Source organism: Pseudophryne corroboree, chromosome 6 (genome assembly GCF_028390025.1).
Source record: "Pseudophryne corroboree isolate aPseCor3 chromosome 6, aPseCor3.hap2, whole genome shotgun sequence".
Taxonomy (NCBI): Eukaryota; Metazoa; Chordata; class Amphibia; order Anura; family Myobatrachidae; genus Pseudophryne; species Pseudophryne corroboree.
In genome coordinates this window covers 341,001,344-341,021,697 of record NC_086449.1, presented here as the reverse complement: position 1 = coordinate 341,021,697, position 20,354 = coordinate 341,001,344, and the positions used below count along the sequence as shown (strand labels likewise).

General features: G+C 45.5%; 1 protein-coding gene across 12 annotated transcripts in view; it reads left to right on the top strand.

Moving 5' to 3' along the window:
- The window catches only part of NEO1 (neogenin 1), a 243,252-nt gene that overhangs the window by 210,668 nt on the left and 12,230 nt on the right, over positions 1–20,354 (top strand). For 4 of the 12 annotated variants that reach the window (XM_063926482.1, XM_063926479.1, XM_063926471.1 and 1 more), the window contains exons 16-25: positions 257–352; positions 1,195–1,418; positions 8,462–8,600; positions 8,685–8,792; positions 8,911–9,105; positions 15,465–15,494; positions 16,258–16,323; positions 16,453–16,597; positions 16,964–17,202; positions 20,018–20,110. In XM_063926482.1, coding sequence (XP_063782552.1) covers positions 257–352; positions 1,195–1,418; positions 8,462–8,600; positions 8,685–8,792; positions 8,911–9,105; positions 15,465–15,494; positions 16,258–16,323; positions 16,453–16,597; positions 16,964–17,202; positions 20,018–20,110 — 1,335 coding nt within the window. The remainder of the gene's footprint in view (positions 1–256; positions 353–1,194; positions 1,419–8,461; positions 8,601–8,684; positions 8,793–8,910; positions 9,106–15,464; positions 15,495–16,257; positions 16,324–16,452; positions 16,598–16,963; positions 17,203–20,017; positions 20,111–20,354) is intronic. The other 8 variants (XM_063926480.1, XM_063926475.1, XM_063926473.1 and 5 more) reach the window with 5 other exon arrangements.

The following is a 20,354-nucleotide window of genomic DNA, read 5'->3' as shown; positions in this document are numbered from 1 at the left end:
TATTCCAGCGTATTGCAACAAACATTAATTAATGATCTCTATCTGGTGATGCTGTAGTGGAAGACAGCATGATCCATGGATCATGTGTTATATAAGTGATCACTGCCTTACTCTGTCCTACAGTGAATACATTCTCACCCTATTTGCCTTGCTTATTTTAAATCTGCATATATTACCTTTCGAAATGATTCAAATTATTATTTTATATAGAAGTTGCCTTCTACTTGTATGACTTATTCTAGTGCTTTCTTTACAGAACCCAGCTCACACTATGTCATCTCGCTGAAAGCCTTCAACAATATGGGGGAGGGTATTCCTTTATACGAGAGTGCCGTGACCCGTCAGCACACAGGTAATCTCCCAGCATGTTGTAAACTGGGTGAATTTGGATAGTGAGGCTGTATCTGTTATGGTATACGGCCTACAGATCTGCAGTGTCTAGTGAGACAAGTCAGTAGGTCGACACCAAATGGTCGACATGCATTAGGTTGACCTATGAAAGGTGCTTATGTTTGACGTGCCAATAGTCGACATGAGGGGTTTTTTTGTTTGGTTTTTTTCTACTTTTTTCATACAGAGTTAGCTGATTGAGGCACCTTGCACAAAGCTTGGTGAGCACATCGGTGCACTAATTGGGGGTCCACGTGCTGAGATGGCGAAAACGACGCCAAACAAAAGCAGAAATGTTGTGTTGACCATTTTCCATGTTGACCTTTTGTACCTGTTTACCTTTTCCAGTGTCAACCTTTCATAGGTCGACCTAATGGCCATGTCGACCTTTTCACTGTTGATCATTTAGTGTTGACCTATTGATTGCAGATCTATTGAACTGAAACCATCTGTTACAGTATGTGCTTTGTCGTTCAGTGTGACATTATATTATGTGATTTGTTGTCAGACACTAACAATCTCCTCTCTCTTTCTCTTTCTCCTCTATTCCTGCTCTGAATTTTTCTTTACATTTTCCCTTGGTTTTATTTCATATTTGCCATGTACATGATGGTGGTCATTTTCAATGTGTTTATGCCCTGCCTTCTCTTGCATATCTGTACTCCATTATCCCTACATTCTGCACTTACCTCATTCACCCCCACCCAATGTTTTGTCATTGGCTATCTTTTTTTTTTTTTCCTTCTTTTTATATCTTTATCATTTGTGTGGTTACTCCATTTGATTTTGCAACCTGTTATATAGACACTTCTGAGGTTGATGTTTATGTTGTTCACGCCTCATACACCCCAGTTCCAGAGCCTAGCCCTATGTTGCCCCCTGTGGGGGTCCAAGCCGCCATCCTAGGCAGTGACACTGTGCGCCTGACCTGGGCTGACAACTCCCTTCCGAAGAACCAGAAGATCACAGATGCCCGATACTATACAGCCAGATGGAAGACCAACATTCCTGCCAACACAAAGTACAAGGTGAGATGCTGTGGGAAATATACACGCCACTGTGGCTGGAAGTACGCCTAAATATGGGGTGATTGAATACATTCAGGGAAATGTAGTTCTGTGGTGTGTATGTTGCAGTAGAAGAGGACACCATTTGCTTAATGAAGCACCTTATCGTGATCAAGCTGTGGCTGATATAGTAGCCAAAAGAAAGTCTGTGATTTGTTTATAACGTAGCTCCCGATTGACAACAGCTGTGGACTGATCACTAGCATATCACGGCATTAAGGAATTAATTATCTGGGCAATACACAAAGAAAGTCATACAAGAACGCTGCTCCGGTAGGAGCATCCCCAAGAAGACCAAAAAGTCAACTGATAACTTAAGTGATCACTTTATTTCTGAATCTGAAAGTGTTACTGCGCATTTGCAGCCATCCGGAGAATGCCTCTCTGAAAAAGAGAGCAAAATTGTAGCCAATAGGCTATCATAAGCAAGTCCCCATTAACTTACAGCATAGCGGGACTGTATTTGTCAATATAGCGTTCAATGGGGGATTTGTACTAAGCCTTGGAAAGTGATAAAGTGAAGAGAAATAAAGTACCAAAAAATCAGTTCCTAATTGCCATTTCTCTAACGTCCTAAGTGGATGCTGGGGACTCCGTAAGGACCATGGGGAATAGCGGCTCCGCAGGAGACTGGGCACATCTAAAGAAAGCTTTAGGACTATCTGGTGTGCACTGGCTCCTCCCCCTATGACCCTCCTCCAAGCCTCAGTTAGATCTTTGTGCCCGAACGAGAAGGGTGCACACTAGGGGCTCTCCTGAGCTTCTTAGTGAAAGTTTTAGTTTAGGTTTTTTATTTTCAGTGAGACCTGCTGGCAACAGGCTCACTGCATCGAGGGACTAAGGGGAGAAGAAGCGAACTCGCCTGCGTGCAGTATGGATTGGGCTTCTTAGGCTACTGGACATTAGCTCCAGAGGGACGATCACAGGCCCAGCCTGGATGGGTCCCAGAGCCGCGCCGCCGGCCCCCTTACAGAGCCAGAAGGCAGAAGAGGTCCGGAAAATCGGCGGCAGAAGACGTCCTGTCTTCAACAAGGTAGCGCACAGCACTGCAGCTGTGCGACATTGCTCTCAGCACACTTCACACTCCGGTCACTGAGGGTGCAGGGCGCTGGGGAGGGGCGCCCTGAGACGCAATAAAAAACACCTTGGATGGCAAAAAATGCATCACATATAGCTCCTGGGCTATATGGATGCATTTAACCCCTGCCAGAATACATAGAAAAACGGGAGATAAGGCCGCCGATAAGGGGGCGGAGCCTATCTCCTCAGCACACTGGCGCCATTTTCCCTCACAGCTCCGTTGGAGGGAAGCTCCCTGTCTCTCCCCTGCAGTCACTACACTACAGAAAGGGTTAAAAAAGAGAGGGGGGGCACTAATTACGTGCAGTATTAAAGATACAGCAGCTATAAGGGGAAAAACACTTATATAAGGTTATCCCTGTATATATATAGCGCTCTGGTGTGTGCTGGCAAACTCTCCCTCTGTCTCCCCAAAGGGCTAGTGGGGTCCTGTCCTCTATCAGAGCATTCCCTGTGTGTGTGCTGTATGTCGGTACGTTTGTGTCGACATGTATGAGGAGAAAAATGATGTGGAGACGGAGCAGATTGCCTGTAATAGTGATGTCACCCCCTAGGGGGTCGACACCTGAGTGGATGAACTGTTGGAAGGAATTACGTGACAGTGTCAGCTCTGTATAAAAGACAGTGGTTGACATGAGACAGCCGGCTACTCAGCTTGGGCCTGTCCAGACGTCTCATAGGCCGTCAGGGGCTCTAAAGCGCCCGTTACCTCAGATGGCAGATATAGACGCCGACACGGATACTGACTCCAGTGTCGACGGTGAAGAGACAAATGTGACTTCCAGTAGGGCCACACGTTACATGATTGAGGCAATGAAAAATGTTTTACACATTTCTGATAATACGAGTACCACCAAAAAGGGGTATTATGTTCGGTGAGGAAAAACTACCTGTAGTTTTCCTGAATCTGAGAAATTAAATGAGGTGTGTGATGATGCGTGGTTTTCCCCCGATAACAACTGATAATTTCTAAAATGTTATTGGCATTATATCCTTTCCCGCCAGAGGTTAGGGTGCGTTGGGAAACACCCCCTAGGGTGGATAAAGCGCTCACACGCTTGTAAGGGCTCTACCCTCTCCTGAGATGGTCGCCCTTAAGGATCCTGCTGATAGAAAGCAGGAGGGTATCCTAAAATGTATTTACACAGATACTGGTGTTATACTGCGACCAGCAATCGCCTCAGCCTGGATGTGCAGTGCTGGGTTGGCGTGGTCGGATTCCCTGACTAAAAATATTGATACCCTAGATAGGGACAGTATATTTTTGCCTATAGAGCATTTAAAAGAGGCATTTCTATATATGCGTGATGCACAGCGGAATATTTGCCGACTGGCATCAAGTCTAAGTGCGTTGTCCATTTCTACCAGTAGAAGGTTATGGACACGTCAGTGGTCAGGTGATGCGTATTCCAAACGGCATTTGGAAGTATTGCCTTATTAAAGGGAGGAGTTATTTGGGGTCGGTCTTTCAGACCTGGTGGCCACGGCAACAGCTGGGAAATCCACGTTTGTACCCCAGGTCGCCTCTCAACATGAGAAGACGCCGTATTATCAGGCGCAGTCTTTTCGTGGACAAGCGGGCAAAAGGTTCCTCATGTCTGCCCCGTGACAGAGGGAGAGGAAAAAGGCTGCAGAAATCAGCCAGTTCCCAGGAACAGAAACCCTCTCCCGCCTCTGCCAAGCCCTCAGTATGACGCTGGGGCTTTACAAGCAGAATCAGGCACGGTGGGGGGCCCGTCTCAATGAATTTCAGCGCGCAGTGGGCTCACTCGCAAGTAGACCCCTGGATCCTTCAGGTGATATCTCAGGGGTACAAATTAGAATTCGAGACGTCTCCCCCTCGCCGTTTCCTAAAGTCGGCTTTACCGATGTCTCCTTCTGACAGGGAGACAGTTTTGGAAGCCATTCACAAGCTGTATTCCCAGCAGGTGATAATCAAGGTACCCCTCCTGCAACAGGGAACGGGGTATTATTCCACACTGTTGTGGTACCGAAGCCGGACGGCTCGGTGAGACCGATTCTAAATCTAAAATCTTTGAACACTTACATACAGAGGTTCAAATTCAAGATTGAGTCACTCAGAGCAGTGATTGCGAACCTGGAAGAAGGGGACTACATGATGTCTCGGGACATCAAGGATGCTTACCTTCATGTCAAAATTTACCCTTCTCATCAAGGGTACCTCAGGTTTATGGTACAGAACTGTCACTATCAGTTCAGACGCTGCCGTATGGATGGCACCCCGGGTCTTTACCAAGGTAATGGCCGAAATGATGATATTCCTTCGAAGGAAGGGAATTTTAGTTATCCCTTACTTGGACGATTCCCTGATAAGGGTAAGATCCAGGGAACAGTTGGAGGTCGGTGTAGCACTATCTCAGGTAGTGTTGCGGCAGCACGATTGGATTCTCAATATTCCAAAATCGCAGCTGGTTCCGACGACTTGTCTTCTGTTCCTAGGGATGATCCTGGACACAGTCCAGAAAAAGGTGTTTCTCCCGGAGGAGAAAGCCAGGGAGTTATCCGAGCTAGTCAGGAACCTCCTAAAACCGAGCCAAGTCTCAGTTCATCAATGCACAAGGGTTCTGGGTAAAATGGTGGCTTCCTACGAAGCAATCCCATTCGGCAGATTCCACGCAAGAACTTTCCAGTGGGACCTGCTGGACAAATGGTCCGGGTCGCATCTTCAGATGCATCAGCGGATAACCCTGTCACCAAGGACAAGGGTGTCCCTCCTGTGGTGGTTGCAGAGTGCTCATCTTCTAGAGGGCCGCAGATTCGGCATTCAGGACTGGGTCCTGGTGACCACGGATGCCAGCCTGCGAGGCTGGGGAGCAGTCACACAGGGAAGGAATATCCAGGGCTTATGGTCAAGCCTGGAGACATCACTTCACATAAATATCCTGAAGCTAAGGGCCATTTACAATGCTCTAAGCTTAGCAAGACCTCTGCTTCAAGGTCAGCCGGTGTTGATCCAGTCGGACAACATCACGGCAGTCACCCACGTAAACAGACAGGGTGGCACAAGAAGCAGGAGGGCAATGGCAGAAGCTGCAAGGATTCTTCGCTGGGCGGAAAATCATGTGATAGCACTGTCAGCAGTATTCATTCCGGGAGTGGACAACTGGGAAGCAGACTTCCTCAGCACGACCTCCACCCGGGAGAGTGGGGACTTCACCCAGAAGTCTTCCACATGATTATAAACCGTTGGGAAAAACTCGACAGGTATTGCGCCAGGTCAAGGGACCCTCAGGCAATAGCTGTAGACGCTCTGGTAACACCGTGGGTGTACCAGTCAGTGTATGTGTTCCCTCCTCTGCCTCTCATACCCAAGGTACTGAGATTGATAAGATGGAGAGGAGTAAGCACTATATTCGTGGCTCCGGATTGGCCAAGAAGGACTTGGTAACCGGAACTTCAAGAGATGCTCACGGAGGATCCGTAGCCTCTACCTCTAAGAAGGGACCTGCTCCAGCAAGGACCCTGTCTGTTCCAAGACTTACCGCGGCTGCGTTTGACGGCATGGCGGTTGAACGCCGGATCCTGAAGGAAAAAAGGCATTCCGGATGAAGTCATCCCTATCCTGATCAAAGCCAGGAAGGATGTAACCGCAAAACATTATCACCGCATTTGGCGAAAATATGTTGCGTGGTGCGAGGCCAGTAAGGCCCGACGGAGGAAATTCAACTGGGTCGATTCCTACATTTCCTGCAAACAGGAGTGTCTATGGGCCTGAAATTGGGGTCCATTAAGGTTCAAATTTCGGCCCTGTCAATTTTCTTCCAAAAAGAACTAGCTTCAGTCCCTGAAGTTCAGACGTTTGTAAAAGGGGTACTGCATATACAGCCTCCTTTTGTGCCTCCAGTGGCACTTTGGGATCTCAATGTAGTTTTTTGGGTTCCAAAAGTCACATTGGTTTGAACCACTTAAATCTGTGGAGTTAAAATATCTCACATGGAAAGTGGTCATGCTGTTGGCCCTGGCCTGGGCCAGGCGCGTGTCAGAATTGGCGGCTTTATCCTGTAAAAGCCCTTATCTGATTTTCCATTCGGACAGGGCGGAATTGAGGACTCGTCCTCAGTTTCTCCCTAAGGTGGTTTTAGCGTTTCACCTGAACCAACCTATTGTGGTGCCTGCGGCTACTAGGGACTTGGAGGACTCCAAGTTACTAGACGTTGTCAGGGCCCTGAAAATATATGTTTCCAGGACGGCTGGAGTCAGGAAAACTGACTCGCTGTTTATCCTGTATGCACCCAACAAGCTGGGTGCTCCTGCTTCTAAGCAGACTATTGCTCGTTGGATTTGTAGTACAATTCAGCTTGCACATTCTGTGGCAGGCCTGCCACAGCCAAAAATCTGTAAATGCCCACTCCACAAGGAAGGTGGGCTCATCTTGGGCGGCTGCCCGAGGGGGTCTCGGCTTTACAACTTTGCCGAGCAGCTACTTGGTCAGGAGCAAATACGTTTGTAAAATTCTACAAAATTGATACCCTGGCTGAGGAGGACCTGGAGTTCTCTCATTTGGTGCTGCAGAGTCATCCGCACTCTCCCGCCCGTTTGGGAGCTTTGGTATAATCCCCATGGTCCTTACGGAGTCCCCAGCATCCACTTAGGACGTTAGAGAAAATAAGAATTTACTTACCGATAATTCTATTTCTCGTAGTCCGTAGTGGATGCTGGGCGCCCATCCCAAGTGCGGATTGTCTGCAATACTGGTACATAGTTATTGTTACCAAAAAATCGGGTTATTGCTGTAGTGAGCCATCTTTTCTAGAGGCTCCTCTGTTATCATGCTGTTAACTGGGTTCAGATCACAAGTTGTACGGTGTGATTGGTGTGGCTGGTATGAGTCTTACCCGGGATTCATAATCCTTCCTTATTGTGTACGCTCGTCCGGGCACAGTATCCTAACTGAGGCTTGGATGAGGGTCATAGGGGGAGGAGCCAGTGCACACCAGATAGTCCTAAAGCTTTCTTTAGATGTGCCCAGTCTCCTGCGGAGCCGCTATTCCCCATGGTCCTTACGGAGTCCCCAGCATCCACTACGGACTACGAGAAATAGAATTATCGGTAAGTAAATTCTTATTTTTACAGGCTATGTTGAAAAAATGACAGTTAAGAGCTGATTGATTGGTAGTTTATCTCTCTCCACTTTATCACTCTCCAAGGCTTAGTATATCTGCCCTAATTTCTGCTACTGGACCATCTTAACCACTTGCCTGGCATGATCGCATCAGATGCAACCATGCCAGCAAGTGTCTTATCTGACGTGGTCGCACAGGATGCGACCAGTCAGATACACAGTGTTAGTAGCGGCAGGGAAGGGAAACTTCCCTCTGCTGCTGCTCTCGGAGGGACCTGGAGGTCCCTCTGCCTTCCAGCACCCAGCCCCCAGTGTTGCCGTGCTGCCGATCATTACCAATCGGTCAGCATGGCAGGATCCCCCAGCGGCTGCAGACAGTAGCAGCCACTGGTAAGTGTAAATCATCGCCTCTCCTGGCTCTAAAAACTAAAGAAGGCGATGGTCACGATATCACGATGTTCCCGACCGATGTTCTGATGATTGAAAAAAATATTTAAAAATATTTTTTATTTTTTTTAACTAAAATCATTTGGGATAGGGTTAAATTCATGTTCTTCACCTAATTCACTAAAAAAAAAAAAACAATTTCTGAGCGGTTTTTGGGGAAAAAGATTGTCAGTTAAGTGGTTAATGCATCTTAAGGAAGAACATTAACTGCTGTTTTCTGAGGATTTTTTCCGCTTAATAGATGTGCCCCATAACCTGCTTCATGTACATTTGGACTCGTACAATAGTGTGCCACAATGTCTACTGATGCCCCTCATGGTAGGATAGTCTTTTTGGTACAAACTGTTTCTTTAGTGCTAAGTAATGCTTGTGAATGCTCCATTGTCTCTTATAGATGGCCAACAGCACCACACTGAGTTATCTGGTTACTGGTCTGAAACCAAACACCCTATACGAGTTTTCTGTTATGGTTACTAAAGGTCGGCGGTCAAGTACATGGAGCATGACCGCTCATGGCACTACCTTTGAGTCAGGTATATCATAAATCTGTGGTGTTCCTTTTGATTTTGTCCACTCTAGAGGATAGTAATGATTCCTTCTTCTTATGTTCCTTCTAGTGCCTTCCTCGCCCCCAAAGGATGTGACTGTAGTAAGCAAAGAAGGAAAACCACGTACCATAATTGTAAACTGGCAACCTCCATCTGAAGCCAATGGCAAAATTACAGGTGAGGTGGTGATCGATAGCCAGGTTGAACAAATACACAGGCACTCTGTCATCCATAACCATTGTGTTCTATCCATGTACTGCAGCCCGACATCTAATATGTGTTTTCTATCCTGTAGGATACATTATATATTACAGTACGGATGTTCAGGCAGAGCTCCATGATTGGGTAATAGAGCCAGTTGTTGGGAACCGTCTGACCCACCAAATACAAGAGTTGACGCTGGATACTCCATACTACTTCAAGATCCAGGCACGCAACTCTAAAGGGATGGGGCCCATGTCAGAGGCTGTTCTCTTTCGTACTCCAAAAGGTGAGCAGTTCCAATGAACTCCCAATTCCATAGCTATGGCATTTTCTTTTTATGGTGTTCCGTTTGGGTCTCCCTCTTTTAGTATACTTACTGTACCTGACCTATAATGTACACTTTTTACCTACATTTCTGTGACGTCCTAGTGGATGCTGGGAACTCCGTAAGGACCATGGGGAATAGCGGCTCCGCAGGAGACTGGGCACAAAAGTAAAGCTTTAGGACTACCTGGTGTGCACTGGCTCCTCCCCCTATGACCCTCCTCCAAGCCTCAGTTAGACTTTTGTGCCCGGCCGAGAAGGGTGCACACTAGGGGCTCTCCTGAGCTTCTTAGTGAAAGTTTAGTTTTAGGTTTTTTATTTTCAGTGAGACCTGCTGGCAACAGGCTCACTGCATCGAGGGACTAAGGGGAGAAGAAGCGAACCTGCTTGCAGCCAGCTTGGGCTTCTTGGCTACTGGACACCATTAGCTCCAGAGGGACCGAACACAGGCCCAGCCTCCGAGTCCGGTCCCAGAGCCGCGCCGCCGGCCCCCTTACAGAGCCAGAAGCAAGAAGAGGTCCGGAAAATCGGCGGCAGAAGACATCAGTCTTCACCAAGGTAGCGCACAGCACTGCAGCTGTGCGCCATTGCTCCTCATACACACCTCACACTGCAGTCACTGAGGGTGCAGGGCGCTGGGGGGGGGCGCCCTGAGCAGCAATAAAAACACCTTGGCTGGCAAACATACATCACATATAACCCCCAGGGCTATATGGATGTATTTTAACCCCTGCCAGAATCCATAAAAATGCGGGAGAAAAGTCCGCGAAAAAGGGGCAGAGCCTATCTCAGCACACTGGCGCCATTTTCTCTCACAGCTCCGTTGGAGGGAAGCTCCCTGGCTCTCCCCTGCAGTTACTACACTACAGAAAGGGGTTAAAAAAGAGAGGGGGGCACTAATTAGGCGCAGTATTAATAAAACAGCAGCTATAAGGGGAAAAACACTTCTATAAGGTTATCCCTGTATATATATATAGCGCTCTGGTGTGTGCTGGCATACTCTCCTTCTGTCTCCCCAAAGGGCTAGTGGGGTCCTGTCCTCTATCAGAGCATTCCCTGTGTGTGTGCTGTGTGTCGGTACGATTGTGTCGACATGTATGAGGAGGAAAATGGTGTGGAGGCGGAGCAATTGCCTGTAATGGAGATGTCACCGCCTAGGGAGTCGACACCTGAGTGGCTGAGCTTATGGAAGGAATTACGTGACAGTGTCAGCTCTTTACAAAAGATTGATGACATGAGACAGCCGGCTACTCAGCCTGTGCCTGTCCAGGTGTCTCAAAAGCCATCAGGGGCTCTAAAACGCCCGTTACCTCAGATGGCAGATACAGACGCTGACACGGATACTGACTCCAGTGTCGACGATTAAGAGACGAATGTGACTTCCAGTAGGGCCACACGTTACATGATTGAGGCTATGGAAAATGTTTTACATATTTCTGATAATACCAGTACCACTAAAAAGGGTATTATGTTGGGTGAGAAAAAACTGCCTGTAGTTTTTCCTGCATCTGAGGAATTAAATGAAGTGTGTGATGATGCGTGGGTTTCCCCCGATAAAAACTGATAATTCCTAAAAAGTTATTAGCATCATACCCCTTCCCGCCAGAGGATAGGGCACGTTGGGAAACACCCCCTAGGGTGGATAAAGCGCTCACACGCTTGTCTAAACAGGTGGCACTACCGTCCCCGGATACGGCCGCCCTTAAGGAACCTGCTGACAGAAAGCAGGAAAATATCCTAAAAATGTATATACACTCACACGGGTGTGATACTGCGACCAGCAATCGCCTCAGCCTGGATGTGCAGTGCTGGGGTGGCTTGGTCGGATTCCCTGACTGACAATATTGATACCCTAGATAGGGACAGTATATTACTGACTATAGAGCATTTAAAAGACGCATTTCTATATATGCGTGATGCACAGAGGGATATTTGCCGACTGGCATCAAGAGTAAGTGCGCTGTCCATTTCTGCCAGAAGAGGGTTATGGACAAGACAGTGGTCAGGTGATGCTGATTCCAAAAGGCATATGGAAGTATCGCCTTATAAAAGGGAGGAGTTATTTGGGGTAGGTCTAACAGCCCTGGTGGCCACGGCAACAGCTGGGAAATCCACATTTTTACCCCAGGTAGCCTCTCAACATAAGAAGACGCCGTATTATCAGGTGCAGTCCTTTAGGCCCCATAAGGGCAAGCGGGCAAAAGACTCCTCATTTCTGCCCCGTGGCAGAGGGAGAGGAAAAAGGCTGCAGCAGAAGCCATTCACAAGCTGTATTCCCAGCAGGTGATAATCAAGGTACCCCTCCTACAACAGGGAAAGGGGTATTATTCCATGCTGTTTGTGGTACCGAAGCCGGACGGCTCGGTGAGACTTATTTTAAATCTGAAATCCTTGAACACTTACATACAAAGGTTCAAATTCAAGATGGAGTTACTCAGAGCGGTGATTGCGAACCTGGAAGAAGGGGATTATATGGTGTCTCTGGACATCAAGGATGCTTATCTCCATGTCCCAATATACCCTTCTCACCAAGGGTACCTCAGGTTTGTGGTACATAACTGTCACTATCAGTTTCAGATGCTGCCGTTTGGTTTGTCCACGGCACCCCGGGTCTTTACCAAAGTAATGGCCGAAATGATGATACTCCTTCGAAGGAAGGGAGTTTTAGTTATCCCTTACTTGGACGATCTCCTGATAAGGGCAAGATCCAGGGAACAGTTGGTAGTCGGGGTAGCACTATCTCAAGTAGTGTTGCGGCAGCACGGTTGGATTCTCAATATTCCAAAATCGCAGCTGATCCCGACGACACGTCTTCTATTCCTAGGGATGATCCTGGACACAGTCCAGAATAAGGTGTTTCTCCCGGAGGAGAAAGCCAGGGAGTTATCCGAACTAGTCAGAAACCTCCTTAAACCAGGCCAAGTGTCAGTGCATCACTGCACAAGGGTCCTGGGAAAAATGGTGGCTTCCTACGAAGCAATTCCATTCGGCAGATTCCACGCAAGAACTTTCCAGTGGGACCTGCTGGACAAATGGTCCGGATCGCATCTTCAGATGCATCAGCGGTTAACCCTGTCACCAAAGACAAGGATGTCTCTCCTGTGGTGGTTGCAGAGTGCTCATCTTCTAGAGGGCCGCAGATTCGGCATTCAGGACTGGGTCCTGGTGACCACGGATGCCAGCCTGCGAGGCTGGGGAGCAGTCACACAGGGAAGAAATTTCCAGGGCTTGTGGTCAAGCCTGGAGACATCACTTCACATAAATATTTTGGAGCTAAGGGCCATTTACAATGCCCTAAGCCAAGCAAGACCTCTGCTTCAAGGTCAGCAGGTGCTGATCCAGTCGGACAACATCACGGCAGTCGCCCACGTAAACAGACAGGGCGGCACAAGAAGCAGGAGGGCAATGGCAGAAGCAAGGATTTTTCGCTGGGCGGAAAATCATGTGATAGCATTGTCAGCAGTGTTCATTCCGGGAGTGGACAACTGGGAAGCAGACTTCCTCAGCAGGCACGACCTCCACCCGGGAGAGTGGAGACTTCACCCAGAAGTCTTCCACATGATTGTAAACCGTTGGGAAAAACCAAAGGTGGACATGATGGCGTCCCGCCTAAACAAAAAATTGGACAGGTATTGCGCCAGGTCAAGGGACCCTCAGGCAATAGCTGTGGACGCTCTGGTAACACCGTGGGTGTACCAGTCAGTGTATGTGTTCCCTCCTCTTCCTCTCATACTAAAAGTACTGAGAATTATAAGACGGAGGGGAGTAAGAACTATACTCGTGGCTCCGGATTGGCCAAGAAGGACTTGGTACCCGGAACTTCAAGAGATGCTCACGGAGGACCTGTGGCCTCTACCTCTAAGAAGGGACCTGCTCCAGCAAGGACCCCGTCTATTCCAAGACTTACCGCGGCTGCGTTTGACGGCAGGGCGGTTGAACGCCGGATCCTGAAGGAAAAAGGCATTCCGGATGAAATCATTCCTACCCTGATCAAGCCAGGAAGGATGTAACCGCAAAGCATTATCACCGCATTTGGCGAAAATATGTTGCGTGGTGCGAGGCCATTAAGGCCCCGATGGAGGAATTTCAACTAGGTCGATTCCTGCATTTCCTGTAAACAGGAGTGTCTATGGGCCTAAAATTCGGGTCCATTAAGGTTCAAATTTCGGCCCTGTCAATTTTCTTCCAGAAAGAACTAGCTTCAGTTCCTGAAGTTCAGACGTTTGTAAAAGGGGTACTGCATATACAGCCTCCTTTTGTGCCTCCAGTGGCACCTTGGGATCTCAATGTAGTTTTGGGGTTCCTAAAGTCACATTGGTTTGAACCACTTGAATCTGTGGAGTTAAAATATCTCACATGGAAAGTGGTCATGTTGTTGGCCCTGGCCTCGGCCAGGCGCGTGTCAGAATTGGCGGGCTTTATCCTGTAAAAGCCCTTATCTGATCTTCCATTCAGACAGGGCGGAATTGAGGACTCGTCCTCATTTTCTCCCTAAGGTGGTTTCAGTGTTTCATCTGAACCAACCTATTGTGGTACCTGCGGCTACTAGTGACTTGGAGGACTCCAAGTTGTTGGTCGTAGTCAGGGCCTTGAAAATATATGTTTCCAGGACGGCTGGAGTCAGAAAATCTGACTCGCTGTTTATCCTGTATGCACCCAACAAGCTGGGTGCTCCTGCTTCTAAGCAGACTATTGCTCGTTGGATTTGTAATACAATTCAGCTTGCACATTCTGTGGCAGGCCTGCCACAGCCAAAATCTGTAAAAGCCCATTCCACAAGGAAGGTGGGCTCATCTTGGGCGGCTGCCCGAGGGGTCTCGGCTTTACAACTTTGCCGAGCAGCTACTTGGTCAGGGGAAAACACGTTTGCTAAATTCTACAAATTTGATACCCTGGCTGAGGAGGACCTGGAGTTCTCTCATTCGGTGCTGCAGAGTCATCCGCACTCTCCCGCCCGTTTGGGAGCTTTGGTATAATCCCCATGGTCCTTACGGAGTTCCCAGCATCCACTAGGACGTCAGAGAAAATAAGAATTTACTTACCGATAATTCTATTTCTCGTAGTCCGTAGTGGATGCTGGGCGCCCATCCCAAGTGCGGATTGTCTGCAATACTTGTACATAGTTATTGTTAACTAAATCAGGTTATTGTTGTGAGCCATCTATCCAGAGGCTCCTCTGTTATCATGCTGTTAACTGGGTTCAGATCACAAGTTGTACGGTGTGATTGGTGTGGCTGGTATGAGTCTTACCCGGGATTCATAAATCCTTCCTTATTGTGTACGCTCGTCCGGGCACAGTATCCTAACTGAGGCTTGGAGGAGGGTCATAGGGGGAGGAGCCAGTGCACACCAGGTAGTCCTAAAGCTTTACTTTTGTGCCCAGTCTCCTGCGGAGCCGCTATTCCCCATGGTCCTTACGGAGTTCCCAGCATCCACTACGGACTACGAGAAATAGAATTATCGGTAAGTAAATTCTTATTTTCATGTGAAAATGGGCACACACAAAAAAAAATTCAGTGAAGTAATACAAGTTGAGTTTCCCATATCCAAAATGCTTGGGACCAGAGGTATTTTGGATATCGGATTTTTACGTATTTTGGAATAATTGCATACCATAATGAGATATCATGGCGATGGGACCCAAGTCTAAGCACAGAATGCATTATCTTTCATATACACCTTATACACACAGCCTGAAGGTAATTATAGCCAATACTTTTAATAACTTTGTGCATTAAACAAAGTGTGTCTACATTCACACAATTCATTTATGTTTCATATATACCTTATACACACAGCCTGAAGGTCATTTAATACAATATTTTTAATAACTTTGTGTAAGTTTGTGTACATTGAGCCATCAGGAAACAAAGGTTTCACTATCTCACTCTCACTCAAAAAATTCCATATTTCGGAATATTCTGTATTTTGAAATATTTGGATATGGGATACTCAACCTGTACTGTAAATGCCTTTGTCAACAACATAAGCGTTTAACCAAATTGTAATGTAATATTTAAAGGGTACAATAATTAAAATGCTTTAGAATTTTCTATCAATGGATGCTACTAAAATTAGAGCTCAGCTTTGTGCCTAGTGAGGAGGTATGCTGCAATGCAGAACCTATTATATCGTTGTCTGCTCCTATTTACTGTATCATAATATTCTGCTCTTAAATTGTCCAAATTGTATGCTGTATAATTTTGTCACCCCCTATATACATTTCTGTTTCCATTGTCCTTTTAAATTTTCTCAACTTTTCCTATAATGGTCTCTTACTGACAAATCAAACTCTTTTTTTGTTATGCCGCCCCATGGCAGAGTCTACACCCTACATGCCTAACAACCAAGGTAAACATTTTCTGTGTGTTAGTAATTTCAAGAGAGAGAGAATAGTGGAGTATAGGTTTCTGAACCTGGGTGGTACATTGGATGGTTGATGTGTAATATCTCTATGGAGCCTTTCTTATGCACTGTGTTCTCACAATATACAGTATGTACAGTATTCAGTAAGTGCATACAAAATAAAACATAGTGTAATATTATCTTACTATAGGCCTCCCACAGTGATTATACAGAATAAATGAAATGTCTCGCCAATTTTTCCACAAAGAGGAAAGAAAATACTGCAGAATATCCAAAAACCAATCCGTATATATACTGTACTCTTACGTGAAACAACTGTAAATGAAGCATATCATACTGTATATGTCTTTTTTTCCAATTAAATCCTCCAAGTCCTCTTTGTGGAAATATTAATGACACCTTTCTCTTTTATTTATTTTTTATGATCCCTAAGGGTGGACTCGATTAATATCATATAATACACTTTTATGTTTATTTGTTTGCACTTATTTGAATATATACATTGTGAGAACAAGCGCTTAAGGGATGTTCCCTAAAGCAATTACAGATTTATTATGCCAGGTGTTGAGTGTCTTCATAGCTGCAGGGATTGGGTGTGCGGTCACTTTTCAATTATTTATAATATCGGATGGTTGATGTTTCAGTGTTTTGTTTTTGTGTTTTTATTTAACTGTTGTACATTGAATGCATTTGAACACTTCTTCATTTTAGGACTGTTATCTTTGTGTAATAGAAATCTTTCTTCCAGCATCAGGTGTATCAGGAAAAGGCCGATCATCAGATATGGGATCCAATGGCGGCCCACCACTTGGAGGTAATGATCTCAGTGTGCACACATTTGCTTATTTTCCTTCAGTGCCAAATAAGCCAGTAATAGATCAGATACAACCGACTATGCCTTATTAATAGGAGATCTATTCCTTCTACTTGTGACCCTTTGCAGGCAGTAACAGTCCTCATGGAAGCCCCACCTCCCTGGATCAGAACATGCTGCTTACAATCATAGTGTCCCTTGGTGTGATAACGGTCTTAGTGGCTGTGGTCATTGCAGCCATCTGCTCTCGCCGCTCCAGCTCCCACCATAAAAAGTAAGTAGCCAGTAAGCTATGTTCTGTGTAGCCTACACAGCCTGAAATATATACAAATACATTATCCAATGTCACATCAAAAATGAGTTGCTTCTATTCAAGTTTTTCTCAGTCCTTTATTGTTTAGTGCAACTATGCCCTTTGTCTTTCCTCACAAATAACAATGCCTTTCCTATACTGATCCTACCTACATATTTTTTTGTTGACTGCCTGCTGTTCCTGTCAGCTTAACCACTGTACACTTACTATGCCTATATAACTCAAGATTTGTGATTCCTCAGTTGTCTTTCCCATCTTTATTATGTATCTTTCAGACCTTCTTTTGCATTTCAAATGTCTCACATTTTTCTACATGTTGTCCAAAAGGAAAAGAGCTGCATGTAAGTCTGTAAATGGGTCCCATAAGTACAAAGGCAACTCCAAAGATGTGAAGCCTCCTGACCTCTGGATACATCATGAGAGACTGGAGTTGAAACCTGTGGATAAGTCCCCGGAGACTAACCCAATGCTTACAGACCCCACGCTGCCACGCTCACCCCAGGACTTAACCCCTGGAGACAGCACCACAGAAGGCAGCATTCACCAGCACAGTAACTCATACCGAGGTGAGTTGAATATTTTGGTAACACAGAAGAAGAAAAAAAAAACCTGGTCCATCAATTTCCACTTTTCATAAATTTTTATTGCATTGGTCCAAAAGGAGAAAAACACAGAAGCCCTGTTTCAGCTGGCAATTTAGCCTTGCTATGCAGTGCACTTTTTTTCTTCCCTGATCCCAGAAATGCAGTTTGTTTAATTCCACGGGTCAATCACTCCCATATATCTTCTAGCAAACCTTGTTGCCGATGAGGTGGTTTTTTTTTAATACCCTGTGCTGTGCCAAACGGTCAATATTGATTTGACCCTCATTATTGCGCTGATCGCCCCCATAAGTATCCGCTTTAGGTGCGTAAAGCAGCTAACCCTGACTAAACGAATGGGAGCAGTCCTGAAAAGTGCCACTTGGGTACCCAAACAGGTAACTTTCCACACATTTCCCTGGGGTGGGGGTGCGAGCTGAAATGTCAGCACCAGCAACCGGTTGCCCCCAGATTGGAGCTACAAATGAATAGCTCTGTTGGGCACCATCTGCGGGCTGCCCTCACAAATTACATTTGAATTCTTCCCTTTATGAACTGGTCATAATACAACATCAGTGTAAGTAGTTTTTTTATGCAGTAACCACACAGATTGCCTTGTTTTTCAGAGGCATTAAAATTTTCGTAAAATACCATTAGTCTGTTTCCTCTTCCTTACATGGCAAATAAAATCTACTTTAAATGGGCAAAAACCTGTTTTATTCGATTTTCAAGAAAGTGAAGTAAAAGCAAACATGATATTTTTTTACATTTATATATACAGTACCAGGACACCAGGGGTGAAGCTAGGCAAAGACTCTACTTGATGTCTATTCCTACCTAAATGACTTATATGATGCAGAGAACATCACTGTGACCCATCATACAGTACTGTACATAGAGTATCGAGGGACTGCCATATAATGCAAAAATATCAGACCTTCAATGTTAGTTTTTGAGGAAGGTTTATTAACTATTTGAGCATCATTGTAATGCTCCCATTCAGTGTAATCAATATAGGTAACTACTTTACAATGATCATTAAATAATCTGCATTATTAATTACCCCCAACATCAGATAATTCCATCTTTGTACATTAAACCCCTAGTTACCTCCCTCTAGTCAAATAAAAAAAATCATCATAAGTAACCTCTCACCCTCTGAATCTTTACTATCCACTACCATAAATTACTTTACAAAATACTTTATTGAAACCCAAGTTATATGTTGCCACTTTTCCGCTCATCTTTATATTAGATGTATTTCCTATTATATAGTCCCAAGTCCAGCAGCACTAATGGGCCCTTCACACTTACAAATCTCATTGCACGATATGGAAGTTCTCGTTCATTAATGAACGAGAACTTGTTCATATCATGCAGTGTGTAGGCACCAACGATTAACGATGCACGGCCACACGCTCGTTAATCGTTGGTGCCGTGTTGCTTATGCATGCAGGCCAATATGGACAATGTCCGCCATATTAGCATGCACTGCTATGGAGCCGGGTGATGGGGAGAGTGAAGAAACTTCACTCCTTCCGTCACCCCACCGCCGCCGGGTCGCCCGTCGGCCGTATCGCCAAGTGTGTAGGGCCCATAACCCTCTAGTTGCTTCTTCAGTCACTTGCGAAAGTTAGTTGTCTTTTAAAATAGATATAGATTGGCTTTCTTTGCCAGTACCATTAGTTTTGGTGTCCTCATTTAAGTCTGGATGGAGAAATGTACCCATGAGATGGACCACAGTTACCTGTAATTAAATATCAGTATGTTTGGTAAAGCTGAGTGGCTTATGACATACACCAATTATTATTATTTGCTTTATTCTCAATGTGCATCCTATAGAAGCATTCTACATGTGTCAAATCATTCAGATGTTGTTCCACTGGGAAGGTCCTAAGCAGATATTTCCATATGCACAAACACAGTGTTCCTTTTTCATATCCACTGTAAAGTTAAGGCTCCGTGTATTACTAACTACCAACATAATTAATGCTTTGCAACTTTTGTTTGTGAAGAAATGATAGTATTTGTTACCATAATATACAGTACCAGTCAAAAGTTTGGCCACCCTTTCTCATTCATTTGAATGAGAAAGTGTGTCCAAACTTTCGACTGGTACTGTATATGATCTATCTTCAGCCACTTCTAATTGTACAAGGGCACACCCACAACTAACTGTGGCCAAGACGGTGCTCGCCATGTCACTGTCCCAACCAATGTCCACTCGCTGAGCGCCAAGCTCCTCTCAGTGTTGTCAGTAGAATTCTTGGGGATCCAAATGAGCAAGTCGCTCACTTACTACACAATAGTGGTCACACTTGAATAGCACAAGATTTACAGTGGTTGGCATTACCAGCCATGTAACACATGCTGACTGGTTTATTTCACCTCTTTGGGAAACGTTACTCTAAAAAGAAAGTTCTGAAATTAATATTAGTTTACTAGAATGTATAATAGAATTAAAAAAATGCTGAGCATTGAGAAGATTGGTTATAAAATGGTAATAAATAGAGCTTTGGTGGGGTGTTTGTACACCTCCTTTCACTAAACCTAAGGGCACTGTTGGTGTGCGTCTCAGGAGCGTGGAGGCTGACTGGGCACATTGCGCTGAGCAGATCATCTGATTGCACTGCTGCAAACCTATGAGTGCCCTTTGTCAGTGAGCCAAGTGTATTTGTCAACCCTTAGCCTACGTTGTATATACTTGCCAGAGTGTGGAAATAGTAGTTGATGCTACTGAAACAAATAGATGGGTGCATATGTATTTTCTGGCATTTACTTGACCCATCTTTCTTTTTAGGTCTGGAATCGGAAGATTCTGTGTCCTCACTTGCTGGACGTAGGGGGATGAGACCAAAAATAATGATGCCTTTTGACTCTCAACCTCCACAGCGTAAGTGTTTTGGAAAGGTGACATAACATGGCCAGGAAGGAATCTGTATTTAGTAAGACTAGCAGCCACCTGCAGCTGTGTGGTTTATTCTTCAAAGTGTTTAATCCAGGGATTAATTGCCTGGAGTGGGGAGGTGGTTTACGATCGTTTGCTCTTTAGTAAGAAGTTGTTAAAGATGCTTCGTTTATTAGATGGATCTACAATTTTTTAGTGTTGAAATAATTTCACCATTTCCATTTTGCTC